The sequence below is a fragment of the Naumovozyma castellii genome, chromosome 6 (genome assembly GCF_000237345.1).
Source record: "Naumovozyma castellii chromosome 6, complete genome".
NCBI lineage: Eukaryota > Fungi > Ascomycota > Saccharomycetes > Saccharomycetales > Saccharomycetaceae > Naumovozyma > Naumovozyma castellii.
In genome coordinates, this window is record NC_016496.1 from 155,178 (window position 1) to 169,113 (window position 13,936).

General features: G+C 36.7%; 6 protein-coding genes and 1 non-coding gene across 7 annotated transcripts; 4 read left to right on the forward strand and 3 right to left on the reverse strand.

Annotated features, from left to right (window-relative positions):
* Window positions 1-25: 25 nt before the first annotated feature.
* Window positions 26-544, reverse strand: MET28 (Met28p; the record flags this gene model as incomplete). The annotated part of the gene is made up of 1 exon (XM_003676869.1): window positions 26-544. The coding sequence occupies one exon, from the start codon at window positions 542-544 to the stop codon at window positions 26-28; it is 519 nt and encodes a 172-aa protein (XP_003676917.1).
* Window positions 545-869: 325 nt separating this feature from the next.
* Window positions 870-942, forward strand: NCAS0Ftrna15T. Its single transcript has one exon. It is a non-coding gene; the product is annotated as a tRNA-Thr (tRNA).
* Window positions 943-1,129: 187 nt separating this feature from the next.
* Window positions 1,130-3,049, forward strand: MNT3 (alpha-1,3-mannosyltransferase MNT3; the record flags this gene model as incomplete). The annotated part of the gene is made up of 1 exon (XM_003676870.1): window positions 1,130-3,049. The coding sequence occupies one exon, from the start codon at window positions 1,130-1,132 to the stop codon at window positions 3,047-3,049; it is 1,920 nt and encodes a 639-aa protein (XP_003676918.1).
* Window positions 3,050-3,324: 275 nt separating this feature from the next.
* On the reverse strand, window positions 3,325-7,527 carry PDR11 (ATP-binding cassette multidrug transporter PDR11; the record flags this gene model as incomplete). Its single annotated transcript, XM_003676871.1, has 1 exon — window positions 3,325-7,527. The coding sequence occupies one exon, from the start codon at window positions 7,525-7,527 to the stop codon at window positions 3,325-3,327; it is 4,203 nt and encodes a 1,400-aa protein (XP_003676919.1).
* A 1,022-nt stretch (window positions 7,528-8,549) lies between these two features.
* TIR3 (Tir3p) lies at window positions 8,550-9,293 on the forward strand (the record flags this gene model as incomplete). Its single annotated transcript, XM_003676872.1, has 1 exon — window positions 8,550-9,293. The coding sequence occupies one exon, from the start codon at window positions 8,550-8,552 to the stop codon at window positions 9,291-9,293; it is 744 nt and encodes a 247-aa protein (XP_003676920.1).
* A 901-nt stretch (window positions 9,294-10,194) lies between these two features.
* Window positions 10,195-10,890, forward strand: DOT5 (thioredoxin peroxidase DOT5; the record flags this gene model as incomplete). Its single annotated transcript, XM_003676873.1, has 1 exon — window positions 10,195-10,890. One exon carries the CDS (start codon window positions 10,195-10,197, stop codon window positions 10,888-10,890), a length of 696 nt encoding a protein of 231 aa, XP_003676921.1.
* Window positions 10,891-11,134: 244 nt separating this feature from the next.
* On the reverse strand, window positions 11,135-13,354 carry CTF18 (Ctf18p; the record flags this gene model as incomplete). The annotated part of the gene is made up of 1 exon (XM_003676874.1): window positions 11,135-13,354. The coding sequence occupies one exon, from the start codon at window positions 13,352-13,354 to the stop codon at window positions 11,135-11,137; it is 2,220 nt and encodes a 739-aa protein (XP_003676922.1).
* Between the last annotated feature and the right edge of the window lie 582 nt (window positions 13,355-13,936).

Genomic DNA, 13,936 nt, shown 5'->3' on the forward strand with positions numbered 1-13,936 from the left:
TAATGGAGTGGATGGAATGCAATGTTTATGAACTACTGCTGAGGTTTGATCTTTTGATACTGTCCAGCAAATCTTTAGACTTCTTCTCGTTAACTTCTTGTAATCGCTTCTTCCAATATTTATTTTCATCCACAAGGGTATCAATCCTCGTATATAGAGTTTCTATTTGACTTTTCAATTCTGTCAATTTTTCTAATTTCTCTTGTTCTCTTTGCTTTTTCCGTATTCTAAATCTTGCTGAAGCTTCAGTATTCTTCTTTTTCTTCTCTAGCTGTCGAAGTTTCAATTCATCACTGGTAGCTTCCACTTTAACTTCTGTATTCTCCTTGGCATTTTTTACTGTTGAACTCAGTTTCTCCAGATTTAGATTCTGGACACTTTGCAAGTCACCATTATTAATAGCATTGATAATCTCTTTGGAATTACCACTACTCACCAACAATAAAGATAATAGTCGCGAACCCAATTCTGAGTTTTTAGATATCAAGTCCTGTAGATGTTGAGAAATGTTCTCATGATTAGCAGCTTCTGCTTCGACGGCCATGCTTAATTACGTTTATTTTCCCTATTGGTTTGCAAGAGCAAATAAGAGGGCAATCAAGTTGAACGGGGCTGTTCTGCACTTGTTAAATACATCTGACTCTCGAGGCCAGTTCCCCTATCGACAAGCATACTGCCACCACACATTTACTGTTGTGTTCTAAGATGACTACTGAAACTTTTTGGGTCCGTGTTTGATTCCGTGCGTGTCTCCGATGCATATTGTCTTCTCTGCGAGTGTTTCTCCGACTGTCCCAAAACTGTGGTGGTGGCTTTTTTAGGCGGCAGAATCGGTCGCTGCGCAAAAAAATAAAAAATCAGAATTTACAGCTTCTATGGCCAAGTTGGTAAGGCGCCACACTAGTAATGTGGAGATCATCAGTTCAAATCTGGTTGGAAGCATTTATTTTTTTTTTATTGGAAATTTTTTTTTTTTTGCTTCACGTAAGCAAGTGTAACTTCGGGATCGACATGGCATGGCATTTTCACAAGTTGAAATTTCCCTAGCTGGCAAATATTTCATGTTACTATTTATTGGATTGTCTTTCAACTCCAACCAAATCGAAACCTTTCAAGCACATATAGCAACATGGTTCTGTCGCTCATCTTTAAAGTACGAAGGTCTGTCGGCAAGAAGGCAAAATTCGCGGGGTCAGTGGCCCTTCTTCTTTTACTTTATCTAATTTATGCTACCAGCGCGAACATCTCTAAGGCACCCAGCCACACCAACAAGAAAGAGACGAACATGTTGTATAGGATGGCAAACAGTGTGTCTCCCTTTGCTTTTCTCGACGGGAACAGAGAAACTGTCCTCGGTGGAGAAACTTTAATGAAATCTTTGCTGTCTAATCGAAAATTCACAAATAAGGAAAGAGAAACTTTGAAGGATTGGCCAAATGCCAAGAAATTGGACCAATGTAGGTATTTGGTCTACTCCATTTATCAACAGGATGCAAACTGGTCTAATGAGGGCATGTGCACATACCATTCCAATGACGAATTGGACGATTCTTTACTTGCTCTGATGGGGGAGAGATTGAGAATTTACGATTATTGTTTCATTACGGGGAAGTTGAACGTCAAGGATGTGTTTAATGATTATTTAACTGAGAATAATTCAATCACTGCGTCAGATTTCCAAAAGAGAATGTTCCCCTTTTTACGTTCTGATTCTGAAGAGTCCAATGAACTATTTTGGCCAATAGTGACAAACTTGAAGACAGGCGAAGTACAACCACGACCAAAAGTGTCCGTGTCCCCTAAGGAATTTAATTCTCAGTTTTGGAAATATTGGAAACAATCTTCTCATGGGAAGGGTATAGTTTTGACCATGGGGGAAAGAGACGTGGATATGTTCAAGAAACAATTAAGAGTCCTAGATCATCTGGGGAATAAACTTCCAATTCAACTAGTTACTGCAGGTTCAGAATACTCACCGGAATTTTTGAAGGATCTTACCGATTTCTTGAAGACCACAAATCAAGAGGTTTACTTGGTGGAGGCTTCACCAATATTGGACCCTGAATTTGTCAGTAAATATATCGTTTTCTTCTTTCATAAATGGATTGCCATTTTACTTAACACCTTTGAAGAGCTAGTATTGATAGATGCCGATGTGGTACCATTCGTACCTTTAAAATCTTTCTTTAAGTCAGAGGGATACAAAACAACAGGATTGTTGCTTTTTAAGGATAGAAACATGAAGGGAGAGCATACTTTCACTTACTGTATGGAATCATTGAAATATATGGAACCATCAAGACAAGAAACTGAATATATTCAAACTAATCTCTTAATTGATTCAACAAAGGAACTTCCGTCACCAACATCTTCAGAGGAAGCAGCCGTCTATAATCATTTCTTCAAAGATTTGAGACTTCACCATGTTGATAGTGGGTTGGTCACAGTTAACAAAAATGAAAAAATGAACGGGTTATTAATGTCTTTTATGTTACATCTAAATGGGAAAATTCAAAGATGTGTTTATGGTGACAAGGAATTCTTTTGGTTAGGTCAATTATTTGCAGGACAAGATTACTCGATACATCCAATGGATGCAGGTGTAGCAGGAGGTATCGATAGATCTAACCCTAATTCTTCCCCAAAGGAATATTTTATATGTTCAGCTCAAATTTCACATATTGACGAAAATCAAAAATTACTTTGGCAAAATGGTGGATCAAATTTTTGCGAAGTTTCCAATAGTGCTACATCCGATTTTGAAAAGGATCCTAGTTATTTTAGAGGAAGATATCAATCCATGGAGTCATTGAAGACCCTTTATGATTCTCCAGTGAAGTTTGATGGTGTAATTATTCCTGATGCTTCAGCTAATCCATGGCTTCAATTGAAGGAATGTTCGAATTATATGTATTGTGCATTCAATGTGGAAGATCATCAAAATTCTAAGTTGGACAGTGGCTTTATGAAAAGATTTGATAAAGGGACGATGGATGAACTAAACAAGATTTCAGAGATATGGAATCAAGGACTGACAGCTAAAATATAGCATTAACTGGTGATGATTATGGCTTCTCCTTTGTTTGTAACTCTATAATCCAGATTACCACATATTCTTTGATATATAATTTAATAACATTATGATTTACCCAAAGGTTTGTATTTGTAGAAAAAACCAGATTAACGTAAGGTTTTGTTTTAAAACGAAGAATTCTATTGATTAAGGGATTAAATTAGCTAAATATTTGTTATGTTACAATGTTTTATAAACTGTTAGAGATATAATAAAAATTAAGTGGGTTGAAAATCATTCCGAAGTCCATTCTATGCTTTTTTGTCCTCAGAATCTTCAACAGTAATGGTAGAAACATCTTCGGTCTTTTTCTTGAAAACGTTTCTTGGAACAGCCTTCATACAGAAAGCATAGACTGATGGCCAGACTTGTTTCACGTATGTTAGATAGAAACCAATAAACATTGCAACGAAATTGAAAACAACAAAAGCACATTCAATACCGAAGTTTCTCCATCTGTTTGAATAACTCATATTTTCAACTGCCAAGAAATCATCACCAACAGTGTAGGTACAGTAACCACAGACTGTGAAAGTTTTTGGATTATGTAAGTACCCACCTTGGTCAGCGATAAATGGAGCCATGAATTGACCACATGTTTGACCTGGCAAAGGTTGTCCAGGAACCATTTCTCCGACAGAACACTGTACAGGTCTATCGTGAAGTAACAAACTAACAAACGTATCAATGAAGTACGTGTATGGTGAAACCCTGTACATAAACTTCCAGAAACCGACGAACAAACTGTATGGTTGCATAACACCACAGAATGATGCTGTGAAACTATACAAGAAAGCAACAAAAACGGCAGCAGTTTGTAAATCTGGTGCAGTATATAGTAACCATAGACCAAATGTCAAGTAGTAAGCACTGAATAGAATATAGTTGAAGTAAAACACACCAGCAATATGAGGAGAATTATCAAACCCACAACAGAAGTAGCAACATAAGAAAAATAAGGTAGAACTAGAGATTGCCAATGGTAATTCCACTAACGTTTGAGCCAATAATAGGACAGTCCAATGATAGGTATTAGAACTTGCTTCTCTAGCAACGTAAACATCTTTAGAGTGTAAAGCTTTATCTTGAATTTGGTTAATTAATGGAGAGGATAGACACATGTTCATAAAGGACAAGAAAATAGCATTTTGTAGACCAGAAATATTCTTCTTTGTCTTCCAAAATGAGAACCCGATAAACAAACCTGCACCAGCATTCAATAAGAATTTGGAGAGAACATAATTGGTATCCCTCTTTGTGCAAATATATTGTCTTCTTAGAATAACGATTAATTGTTGCCAGTAAGATGGTTGACTCCAAGCAAATTGAACGAAATCGACACCTGAATGACGTGCTTCTTCTTCTAACGTATCCAGGTTTTGATGAATTTGTTCCCTTTCCGGTGATTCGTCCCAAAGTTGGGTCCAGTTTATCTTAGGCTTTTCAATCAATACACCATCTCCATCCTTTTGCTTACCACCAACGACATCAATAACGAAATCAGCTGGATTTTCAGTTTCCTTGTTGTAAGTCAAATGCTCGTCATGGGTTAGGAAGTAATCACAACCATCATCAATATGACCAAAGTAAACACATTCACCACCTCTCTTTAACAAATAAATATTATCGAAATATTTGATAACACTCTTACTAGGTTGATGGATAGTACATAAAATAGCTTGACCTTGTAAAGACAGTTTCTTTAAGAATTGAACAATAGTTAATGCAGCTTCAGCATCTAGACCAGAAGTTGGTTCATCTAAGAATAATAACAATGAAGGCTTGGTAACCAATTCGACACCGATGGACAATAGTTTCTTTTCAGTTGGAGTTAGATCAGCAACCAAGGTGTTAGCTGGTAACTTCAATAACTTAGCGACAGTACCCAAATAATCTCTATCACCATCACCTCTTAAGATACATGAGATTTCCAAAGATTCTTTAACAGTCAATAGATCCAAATGAACATCTTGTTGTTGAACAAAACCAATACTTCTTCTAAAGGCAGCAATGTTAGTTAATGGTTGACCATCGATTAACAATTCACCAGTAACCTCACCAGATGTAACTCTTTGAGATAAAACATTTAACAAAGTTGTCTTACCAGCACCAGATTCACCCATAAGGGCGGTTAAACCAGAACTGATAAACCCAGAACAATCATTAATCAACTGTTTGTCACCTTCAACTGTATAGTTGATATTTCTCCATGAAATGACATGCTTTTGAGTTTGGACGGTAGCAGACTTGTCATATTGAGAAGTAATAGGAGCTTTAATGGAATCATCATCAGCAATACCAGCACCAAGAGATAAAGAGGATGAGGAAGAAGAAATTGGACGTTTGTTATTACCCTTTTCGTATTCATCCATTTCATATTCTTGTTCCTTTTTCTTTCTGCTCAATGGATTGTACCTAGCAATGTAACTTGACCATAGAAGAATATTCTTTCTTGTGTAAAGTGGAGTAATGTATTCAGCAGTTAGCAAAGAACAGACTAAATTGAAACAACAGAACCCTATAATGATACCAAAATTTCTCCAAACGTGACTGTATCTATATTTTAAACCTGATTTCAAATAATCTTGGCCTCTAACATAATTGTTACCCAGGGTGGCACCTTGCCAAGCACAAGCTTTATGAGCAAAAGTAATGTTATCATAACTTGGACCTCTAGGGATAATACTTTCGGTACAATCCAAGTTGATATCAAACAATTCATTGGTTAGCATAGCTTCCATAGCGAACATAGCAGGATTTAAGTAAGCGATCCAAACAAACCATGGATGCATATCTGGCAAATGAATCACATAAGAAGCGTACATGGCAATAGCCAATAGAACGATACCTGCAAGCAAATTTGCGAATGAAATAGTTGGACTTAACAAAGCTGTCCAATTGAATAATGACACCATACAGAAATTGTAGAATGACAGGAACAGTAGGAAAATGAAAAATCTAGCACCATTGTATTGCAAATGAGCTAAGAAATACAGAATAATGGTAAATATAACAACCAGAATAAACTTGAAGATATAATCATAAATTGTGGAGGCTAATGCTTCAACCCAACCGTAGTAGAAATGTAATTGGACATGTTTGGTAACAACGGCATTTCTTTGGAAATTTGATGGCATATCTGCCAGGGCTAAGAAAGTGAAAAACAGAATAGAGAAGAAAACTAGAGAACCTCTTGAGAAGGAACCAATAGTAGTACGTGGAATTTCATAAAATAAGGAACCGATAACCAAAGATTGAACGATGACAGAAACAAATTGGGAAATGATATAATTCTTATCACCAATAATTCTTTCGAAAGCTCTAATAGTACAAGCCTTCAATTGTAACTTTAATGGAATACTGAAAATTGGTTTGATGTCATCTGGATTGACAGAGTCTCTAGTTGGCATGTCTTTAATACTGTCGGAAGTAATTTTCTTCCAGTTGGCATAGTATGGTGACTTAATCCAATAGTTGTATAAGTCAATTTCGTTGTTGGCAATTGAGCTTCTCACACTCTTTTGCGATTGAACTGGTGACAATGGGTTATTAATATCCTTATTAATGAATTGGAAATTTAAGATGGATGTTAGATATTCAATGATACAATCATTTGGATCCTTCTGAATACCCAAAGTGTCACGGAAGTATACTAAACATTCATCGACGGTACCATAAAATACTTGATAAGATTCAGTCAACATTAAGATTTTGTCAAATTTTTCGACAATCTTATCACTAGCTTGAGAAATCTTAACAAAATTGACAGAACGTGTGGTTCTTGCCATGGTTTGTAAGATGGAAAGAAACTCTAAGGCGGTTGAAGAATCTAACCCCTTGGTAGAGTTATCCCAAAGATAAACGGAACCGTTAGCGATGAATGTTTCAATAATGGAAATACGTTTACGTTCACCACCAGAAACACCACGAACATAATCGTTACCAACAAATGTGTCAACGACATGAGAAAGACCGAACCCATTTAATAATTCATCTCTCATTTGGTTACGTTCCTCCAATGGGATGTGGAACTTACAGCTCAATGCAAAATCGATTGTTTGTCTAACAGTTAAAAATGGGAAATGGATATCTTGTTCGTTATTGTAAATAATTTCTTGAGGACATTTAGAAGAGAATGCCTTGAATTCATTATCCTTGAATCTAATTGATCCCTCAGGTTTATATTTTAAGCTTTTATGACCATGGAATAATGCTTGGAAAAGTTCAGAAGTGGGAGCACCTAAAACTAGGACCACTTCACCTTCATCTGCCTTAAAGGTCAGATCGTTTAATATATTTTTTGGTTTTTCAGAAACAGCAGCTGATGACAGTAATTGTTGAGATTCGATATCATCGTTAGAATCATCGAAGAGTGATGTTCTCACTTTGACATTCGCCCCATCAAAAGTGACAGAAGCATCCTGCACTGGAGTGAAATACTTGGAAATTGACATTATCTAAAAGTTACCACTTCTCGATATAATTTCCTGTGCTAGCCAATTTAAATTTAATTGAGATACAATTCTAAAGCTTTGTTTATCTAAGAATGAATTCGCTCAGGGACTGAATGCTAAAACCTACAAGCAAGGCCCTTGCTTCGATGGGAAAGTATTTATAACCAAGGAGTTGCAAAAAAAATCGAAGGGAAAAACAATAAAAGATCCTATCAGCAAAGAATGGTTCATCGACGCGATGCAATAAAAAATGATTACGTTCCAGAGAAAGTCCATAGGCACTATTCAGTCTTGGAAAATTCCTCCCTCGAGCTTTCTACGTAATGGGGTATGGTTCGTTTACATTGCCACACTTGCGAGCTCGTTTACAAGTACAATAGAGAAAGGCTGTAGGAATTTTCCTTGGTACTCTTCCACGGATAAATTTGTATACGAGGTGTCTTTCCACGGCAACTTGAGGAGACATTTGCCCTACGCAACCATTGTCGGCATCATGAAATTTTTTCGCCGCTATTCCTAAACGACGGATTACTAAAGAAGTGCCTGACAACAAAACGAGCTTTCTTTGAACGGGGGTTCTCTCGAGACGAAGAGCTCCCTGTAGGGAAAGGGGAGGAAACACGCGATCTTCTCGAGAGATTGCCACGGATTTTTCTTCAGAGAGGTTACGGTCTCTTGCAATCCATAATCTACGCAGTTTCTACTTCCACGTGGGTTCTTCTGGTCCCTAAGATCTCCATGCACAAATATGCTGTCATAAAAATTTCCTAAAAGGACAAAAGGTTTCCCAAAAAAACCATAGCCTCGGTGGTGTGAACGATTCGTACGAGGCAGTTGGGGATATTGGAGCCTAATTACGTTTCACCGATGGCGGTGCTTTCCTTTTTTGTGTATCTTTATATAAGACTGCACATTTTGGGAAATCCAAACTCCTTTGTACTCTCCTTTGGTCCATCAATTGATTTTCGTTCTTGAAACCTTTTTCTAAGATACCTGATACACTCAATTCCTGAATATTAATAATGTCTGTCACTAAGATCGCTGTTCTATTAGCTGCTGTTGCTTCATTAGCCTCTGCCCAAAACGGTTACGAAGTTGCTGAATTTAACGCCATTTTGGTCGATGTTCAAGCCCATTTGGAAGACTACATGTCTTTGGCTATGAACAACCCAGATTTCACCATCCCAAGTGGTGTTTTGTCTGTCTACGAAGAATTAACCACTTACACTGATGATACTTATACCTCTTTGTTCTCTGCCATTGACTTTGCTCAAGTTACCACCGTTATGCACCAAGTCCCATGGTACTCTTCCAGATTGGAACCACTAATGGCCTCTTACATGGCTGCTCACAGTTTCACTGACACTGTTGACCCAGCTGTTGCCGGTACTGCCGCTGCTACTTCTTCTGCTGCTTCTTCTGTTGCTGCCTCCTCCTCTGCTGCCGCTTCTTCTGCTGCTTCCTCTGCTGCCGCTTCTTCCTCTTCTAAGGCCTCTTCTTCCTCTAAGGCCTCTTCATCCTCTAAGGCTTCATCCTCTTCTTCTGCTGCTTCTTCTTCTTCTTCCGCAGCTTCCTCTTCCTCTTCTGCCTCTTCTGCCTCTTCTTCCTCTTCCAAGGCTTCTTCTTCCTCTTCCAAGGCTTCTACCTCTGCTACCGCTGCTTCCAACGGTACTTCTTCTTCTTCCAAGAACGCTGGTGCTTCCATGGGTATGTTCTCTGCCGGTATGGGTGCTGCCATCGCTGGTGCCGCCGCCTTATTATTATAAGTTAATTAATTAATTGATAAATTTCATTAATTTTTTACGCTTTTTTGATATGATACGTCACGATCCCCTTGTACTTTAGAAGTTAAAATATGCTAATATAATTTTTTCTAGTTTTTCATATATATAGACTATATAAGAGACCTCAAAGAAAGATAGAAAAAATTCTATGTTTAAAATATAAATTTATTAGTCTATTTTCGGCAGTAGTTAAGCGACGTCACGTTAAAGCGTATTACTACCATACTCAACACATGGACCATCCATGAGATAAATTAGAGTCAATCGCAACTAACACTTATTTTACTTTGAACTAGTAAATGAAAATTTAGTTGTGTTTTTATACTTGTTTATGAATAGAGGAAAATTTAGTATTTTCAAAACATTTTGAAGTCAATAAAAATTAAAATCTTTACTTCCAATGTATAAATAAAAAATATTTTGACCAAACTCAGGTGTTGAATTACTTATCAAACGAAGTAAATTATAACTATGTCAAGGTTTCATCCCCTTGCTGCAAGACTTGAAAAAAATTCTCAAAAATGTCAAAAGTAAAGTTATGTTTCAATGACGCCAAAATATTAAAAGCTCTACAAGCCCCATAAAGACAAAAAAAAGGTGTTCAGTTTCCTCTTTGCTGGTAAGATATCTATTAAGAGAACAGTTTAGGTTAGAAAATAAATGTTCTTTAGCTACACTGTTCTCCACTTTATCGAGTCAAAAATTACTTAAATTTTAAAGGGGCGCCGCGCATTTTGCGTATCTCAAGGAACCCACTTGAGATGAGCCAATGATGTTAATCTCGACCATTTTTATTTATTAACTCTTGAGGTTCTAGTAAATGAATTATTTTTAGACAATTCGAACTACATATTCAAGAAGTATTAAGAAAAGAGGTAAAGATATGGTTGAATTACGTAGATCGGGAAGAATTAGCACTCTTAAAAAGACACACTTTTTAACAGAAGAAGATTCTGAGGAGGTGAAACCTGCTATTAAAAAACAACGTGTTTCAAAAACCAAAAAGATTGTTATTAAGAAAAGTAATGGTAAAATGAAACCCAAGTTAGACGGAAAGGAGGAAATCGTTAAGAGCGTAAAAGAATTAGATAGTACAGCTGTCAAAAACACAGACTCGATCTATAAAGAGCTACAAATTGGTGATGATATTCCAGATATAATTTTACCAGATGAAGAGGGAGTTAGCGTTTCTTTGAAAAAAGTTGTAGAGGAGAACAAAATCGTGGTCTTTTTTGCCTTCCCAAAAGCTAATACTCCAGGTTGTACACGCCAAGCTTGTGGGTTTCGTGATAATTACAAAGAGTTGAAAGAACATGCCGCCGTATATGGAATAAGTGCAGATCCTGTGACAGCTCAAAAAAAATTTAAAACCAAGCAAAATTTGCCATACTCGCTTTTAAGTGACTCTAAAAGAGATTTCATTGGATTATTAGGGGCAAAGAAAACGCCTCAGAGTGGAGTAATTAGATCTTACTTCATTTTTGTTGATGGGAAACTAAAGGTCAAGAGAGTCAAAATTTCACCGGAGCTAAGTGTTGAAGAAGCCAGAAAGGAAGTATCTGCTTTTGCTTCAAATTAAATGGCTCTATGTATATTCAAAGCTGAAACGTACCTAATAGTATATTTTTTATAAGCAATAGCTCTATTTCATTTGTAACTAGGATCAAACATCTTTCATTGTTGAAGGTGAATATTCAATCAAAAGAATCTTATGTATTTTGGACAGAAGTGCATTTTGTCTCTTGATCTTATGGTATTTAAAAATTCTAAATAGTTTCTTTAAAATTTTAAAAAAAGGATTACTATATAGAAAATGTTGAGTGTCATTGCCATAATGATTCCCATGTAACATTCTTTCTTACAGCATTGGAAAACCCTTCCTTATACCTAACCCAGATACGGGTTGTTTCCTCATTTTTAGACCCTGCTCGACCAGCTGCATCAGCATTTTGCTTTGGAATATCCTGGGATGATGCTGTTTCTTTGTTTATTGCACTATATTGACTCTTGAAGAAATCTATTGTACTTCCTCTTCCAGATGAAATTTTACTTTTCTTAGTTGCACGGTCTTCTTCCTCAGTTTGTAACTGCTTTTCAACTTTATCAATTCTTCTCTTCTTTACTTTTCTCTCTTCTATTTTAGCCAAAAGTAAGTGCAACATTGTTGGTCTCTTAAATGTCGCATTCTTCACAGACGAAGGTTCTAATAGTACTACTTTATCAATTGGTGGATCCAGTGTAAGACTGTTTTTGATTTCCATCCCAAAAGCTGGTACTTGGGTAATTTTGAGAACGAAATAATTTAAAATGTTTAGGAGGTCTTCAAGCATAGCTGATTTCACTGTTAAGTCCTTAACCTTACTTATATCAGATGACAGCATTCGGTCAACGTATGGAAGTATATCAAATATTAAGGTATTCCTATCGATAAACGACATCATTTTGGGATTTTCCATTGAGATTCGATGAATTAGAGAAGATAAAATATCTGCATTTGATTTTTGGATTTCTCTGTTTTCAAATTCTGCATTCTTAATTCTCATATCTTCCTTATTTGCAACATCACCAAAGTTTTGGAAGAATGCCAGGGGTACTATCGAACAATAACGTAGTAGTTCACCATTATGTTGATATAAGGAATTAAACATCCGATCGTGGAAATACAACCAATCTGATACGACTGCCGGTTTCTTCACACCATTATCTGAATATTTAACATATGGGAACAGTGAAAAGCAACCTTGGACGATTCTATCATAACTTCCATTCACTTCTACTGCATGCAATAGGTCTCGGAATTGTTCTTTGACGTCACGATGTGCATCCTTTCGGAATAAGGCATTGACAATTCTAAACCAGGAAACAATCGAATCCTTATTCGAATTGTCCCATGTATTATTATTATCGGTTGATGTCGATTGATTACCGGATGCCAAAAACTGCAGGTTATTTATACAATTTCTAACGTCTCCTTGTGCCAAATCAATTAGCTCATTTAAAGTTTTCTTATTAAGCTCCAAACCCTCTTTGATGGATACATGCTCAAGTCTCTCTAGCAAAGCTTTATCAGAAGGTCTTTTGAAGGAGACGATCTCACAGAGAGGTCTTAACTTTTCTAAAGCAGGCGAATATAAATTATTGCATATAGCTATTATTGGACGAGTTAAGAGACGCTGCTGTGTTTTTTTTTTAGATTTAGATTTCAGTTTTTTTATAAAGCTACTATTTTGGCCTAATGTGAGCTTTTGCGTTGCCTTCTCGTCATTATTTATTATGTCGAGCAAGACTCTAATAAACCCACCTTCCAAACTTCCATCTACTTCATCAGCTACTAAACAAACAGGGCTACCGTTGAATGTATGATTGAACAGTGTATTGTTAATTTTATCTCTCACCAATGGACCAGCTCTTTCATCACTTGCATTGATTTCAGCTATAGAGAACCCAGCTTGTTTAGCCAGAACATGTGCGACCGAAGTTTTCCCAATACCAGGAGGGCCATGAATAAGCAATATTCTTTTCTGTGGCCTCAGTAGAGGGTCCATATCAATATTTTCTTCAGGCTCTTTAGGCAATTTAGGTAATTCCTCTTTGAATACTACAGGCGACCACTGCCTCAACCAACGTAAGATTCTTCTATTGTTTCTTTCGTTACCTACTAAGTCTAAAAAACCTTTCGGACGCCATTTCTCCACCCAAAGTTTGCTCTGTTTGTTCTTATTTTTTGTTATAGAGTTGAGGTTTTGGTCAGTGGTTGGAGTTGTTGCTTCAATTCTGTCCAGAAGAACATTGATATTTATTCCATACGACTGGTCTGTTCTCCATTCATTGTTTAATTTTGCAGTGGTATCATTTTCAAAAGTTTGGTTTTTTCTCTTTCGTAGCTTAAGAACTTTTCCAGAACTTGCAACGAATTGATCTATCTCTTCTGTATTTAGATCTTCTGCATTATTAAGAGTATGTGTCTCTTTCCCTGTATTAAATAAACTACTCTCCCCGAGTTTTCCGAGCTTAAGAGGCAGCATTGCCAAGTCTGATGACATCTCAATTGAATTGAATGTAGAAAGTGATTATCTTAAGGTTTGACGGCACCTGTATCCAAACATAGGAAGCTTATCAATACCTGACGCGTAAAACGTTGGCGTTTATTATGGTTGAAGGATTCGGATCGTTTTACGCGATTTTCCAATCCAATTTTTTCAATGAGCCAAATTTTCATCGTCCAGACAAAGAAAACAGCAAGGTTATAATGGAACAGTTTTGAGCCATCGATCAACAATAGTTTCACATCAACGCTCACGCTTCCCCATATATATAAGCGCTATCTGAAACACCTAGGATATTATGGTTACCGTATGTCACTATCTATGAAGCAGATAGAATTCCACCCCTAGGAGTTCTGCAATCAAAGAGGCTTATTCCCCTTTACTAACAGATTTAAAATTAATTATATCCAGGCTCAAGAGAAAGTCTTATTAGAATCATATCCACAGCTATGTGCCCCCGGATCATTATCGGGTACTCCAGGTAATTTGGATGGAGCTCAAAAGGAAGCTTTAGCCCAATTTAGAGATATCTTGGAAAAAGCTGGCTATGTTGAACGTCTTGACGATTCAACTTTGTTA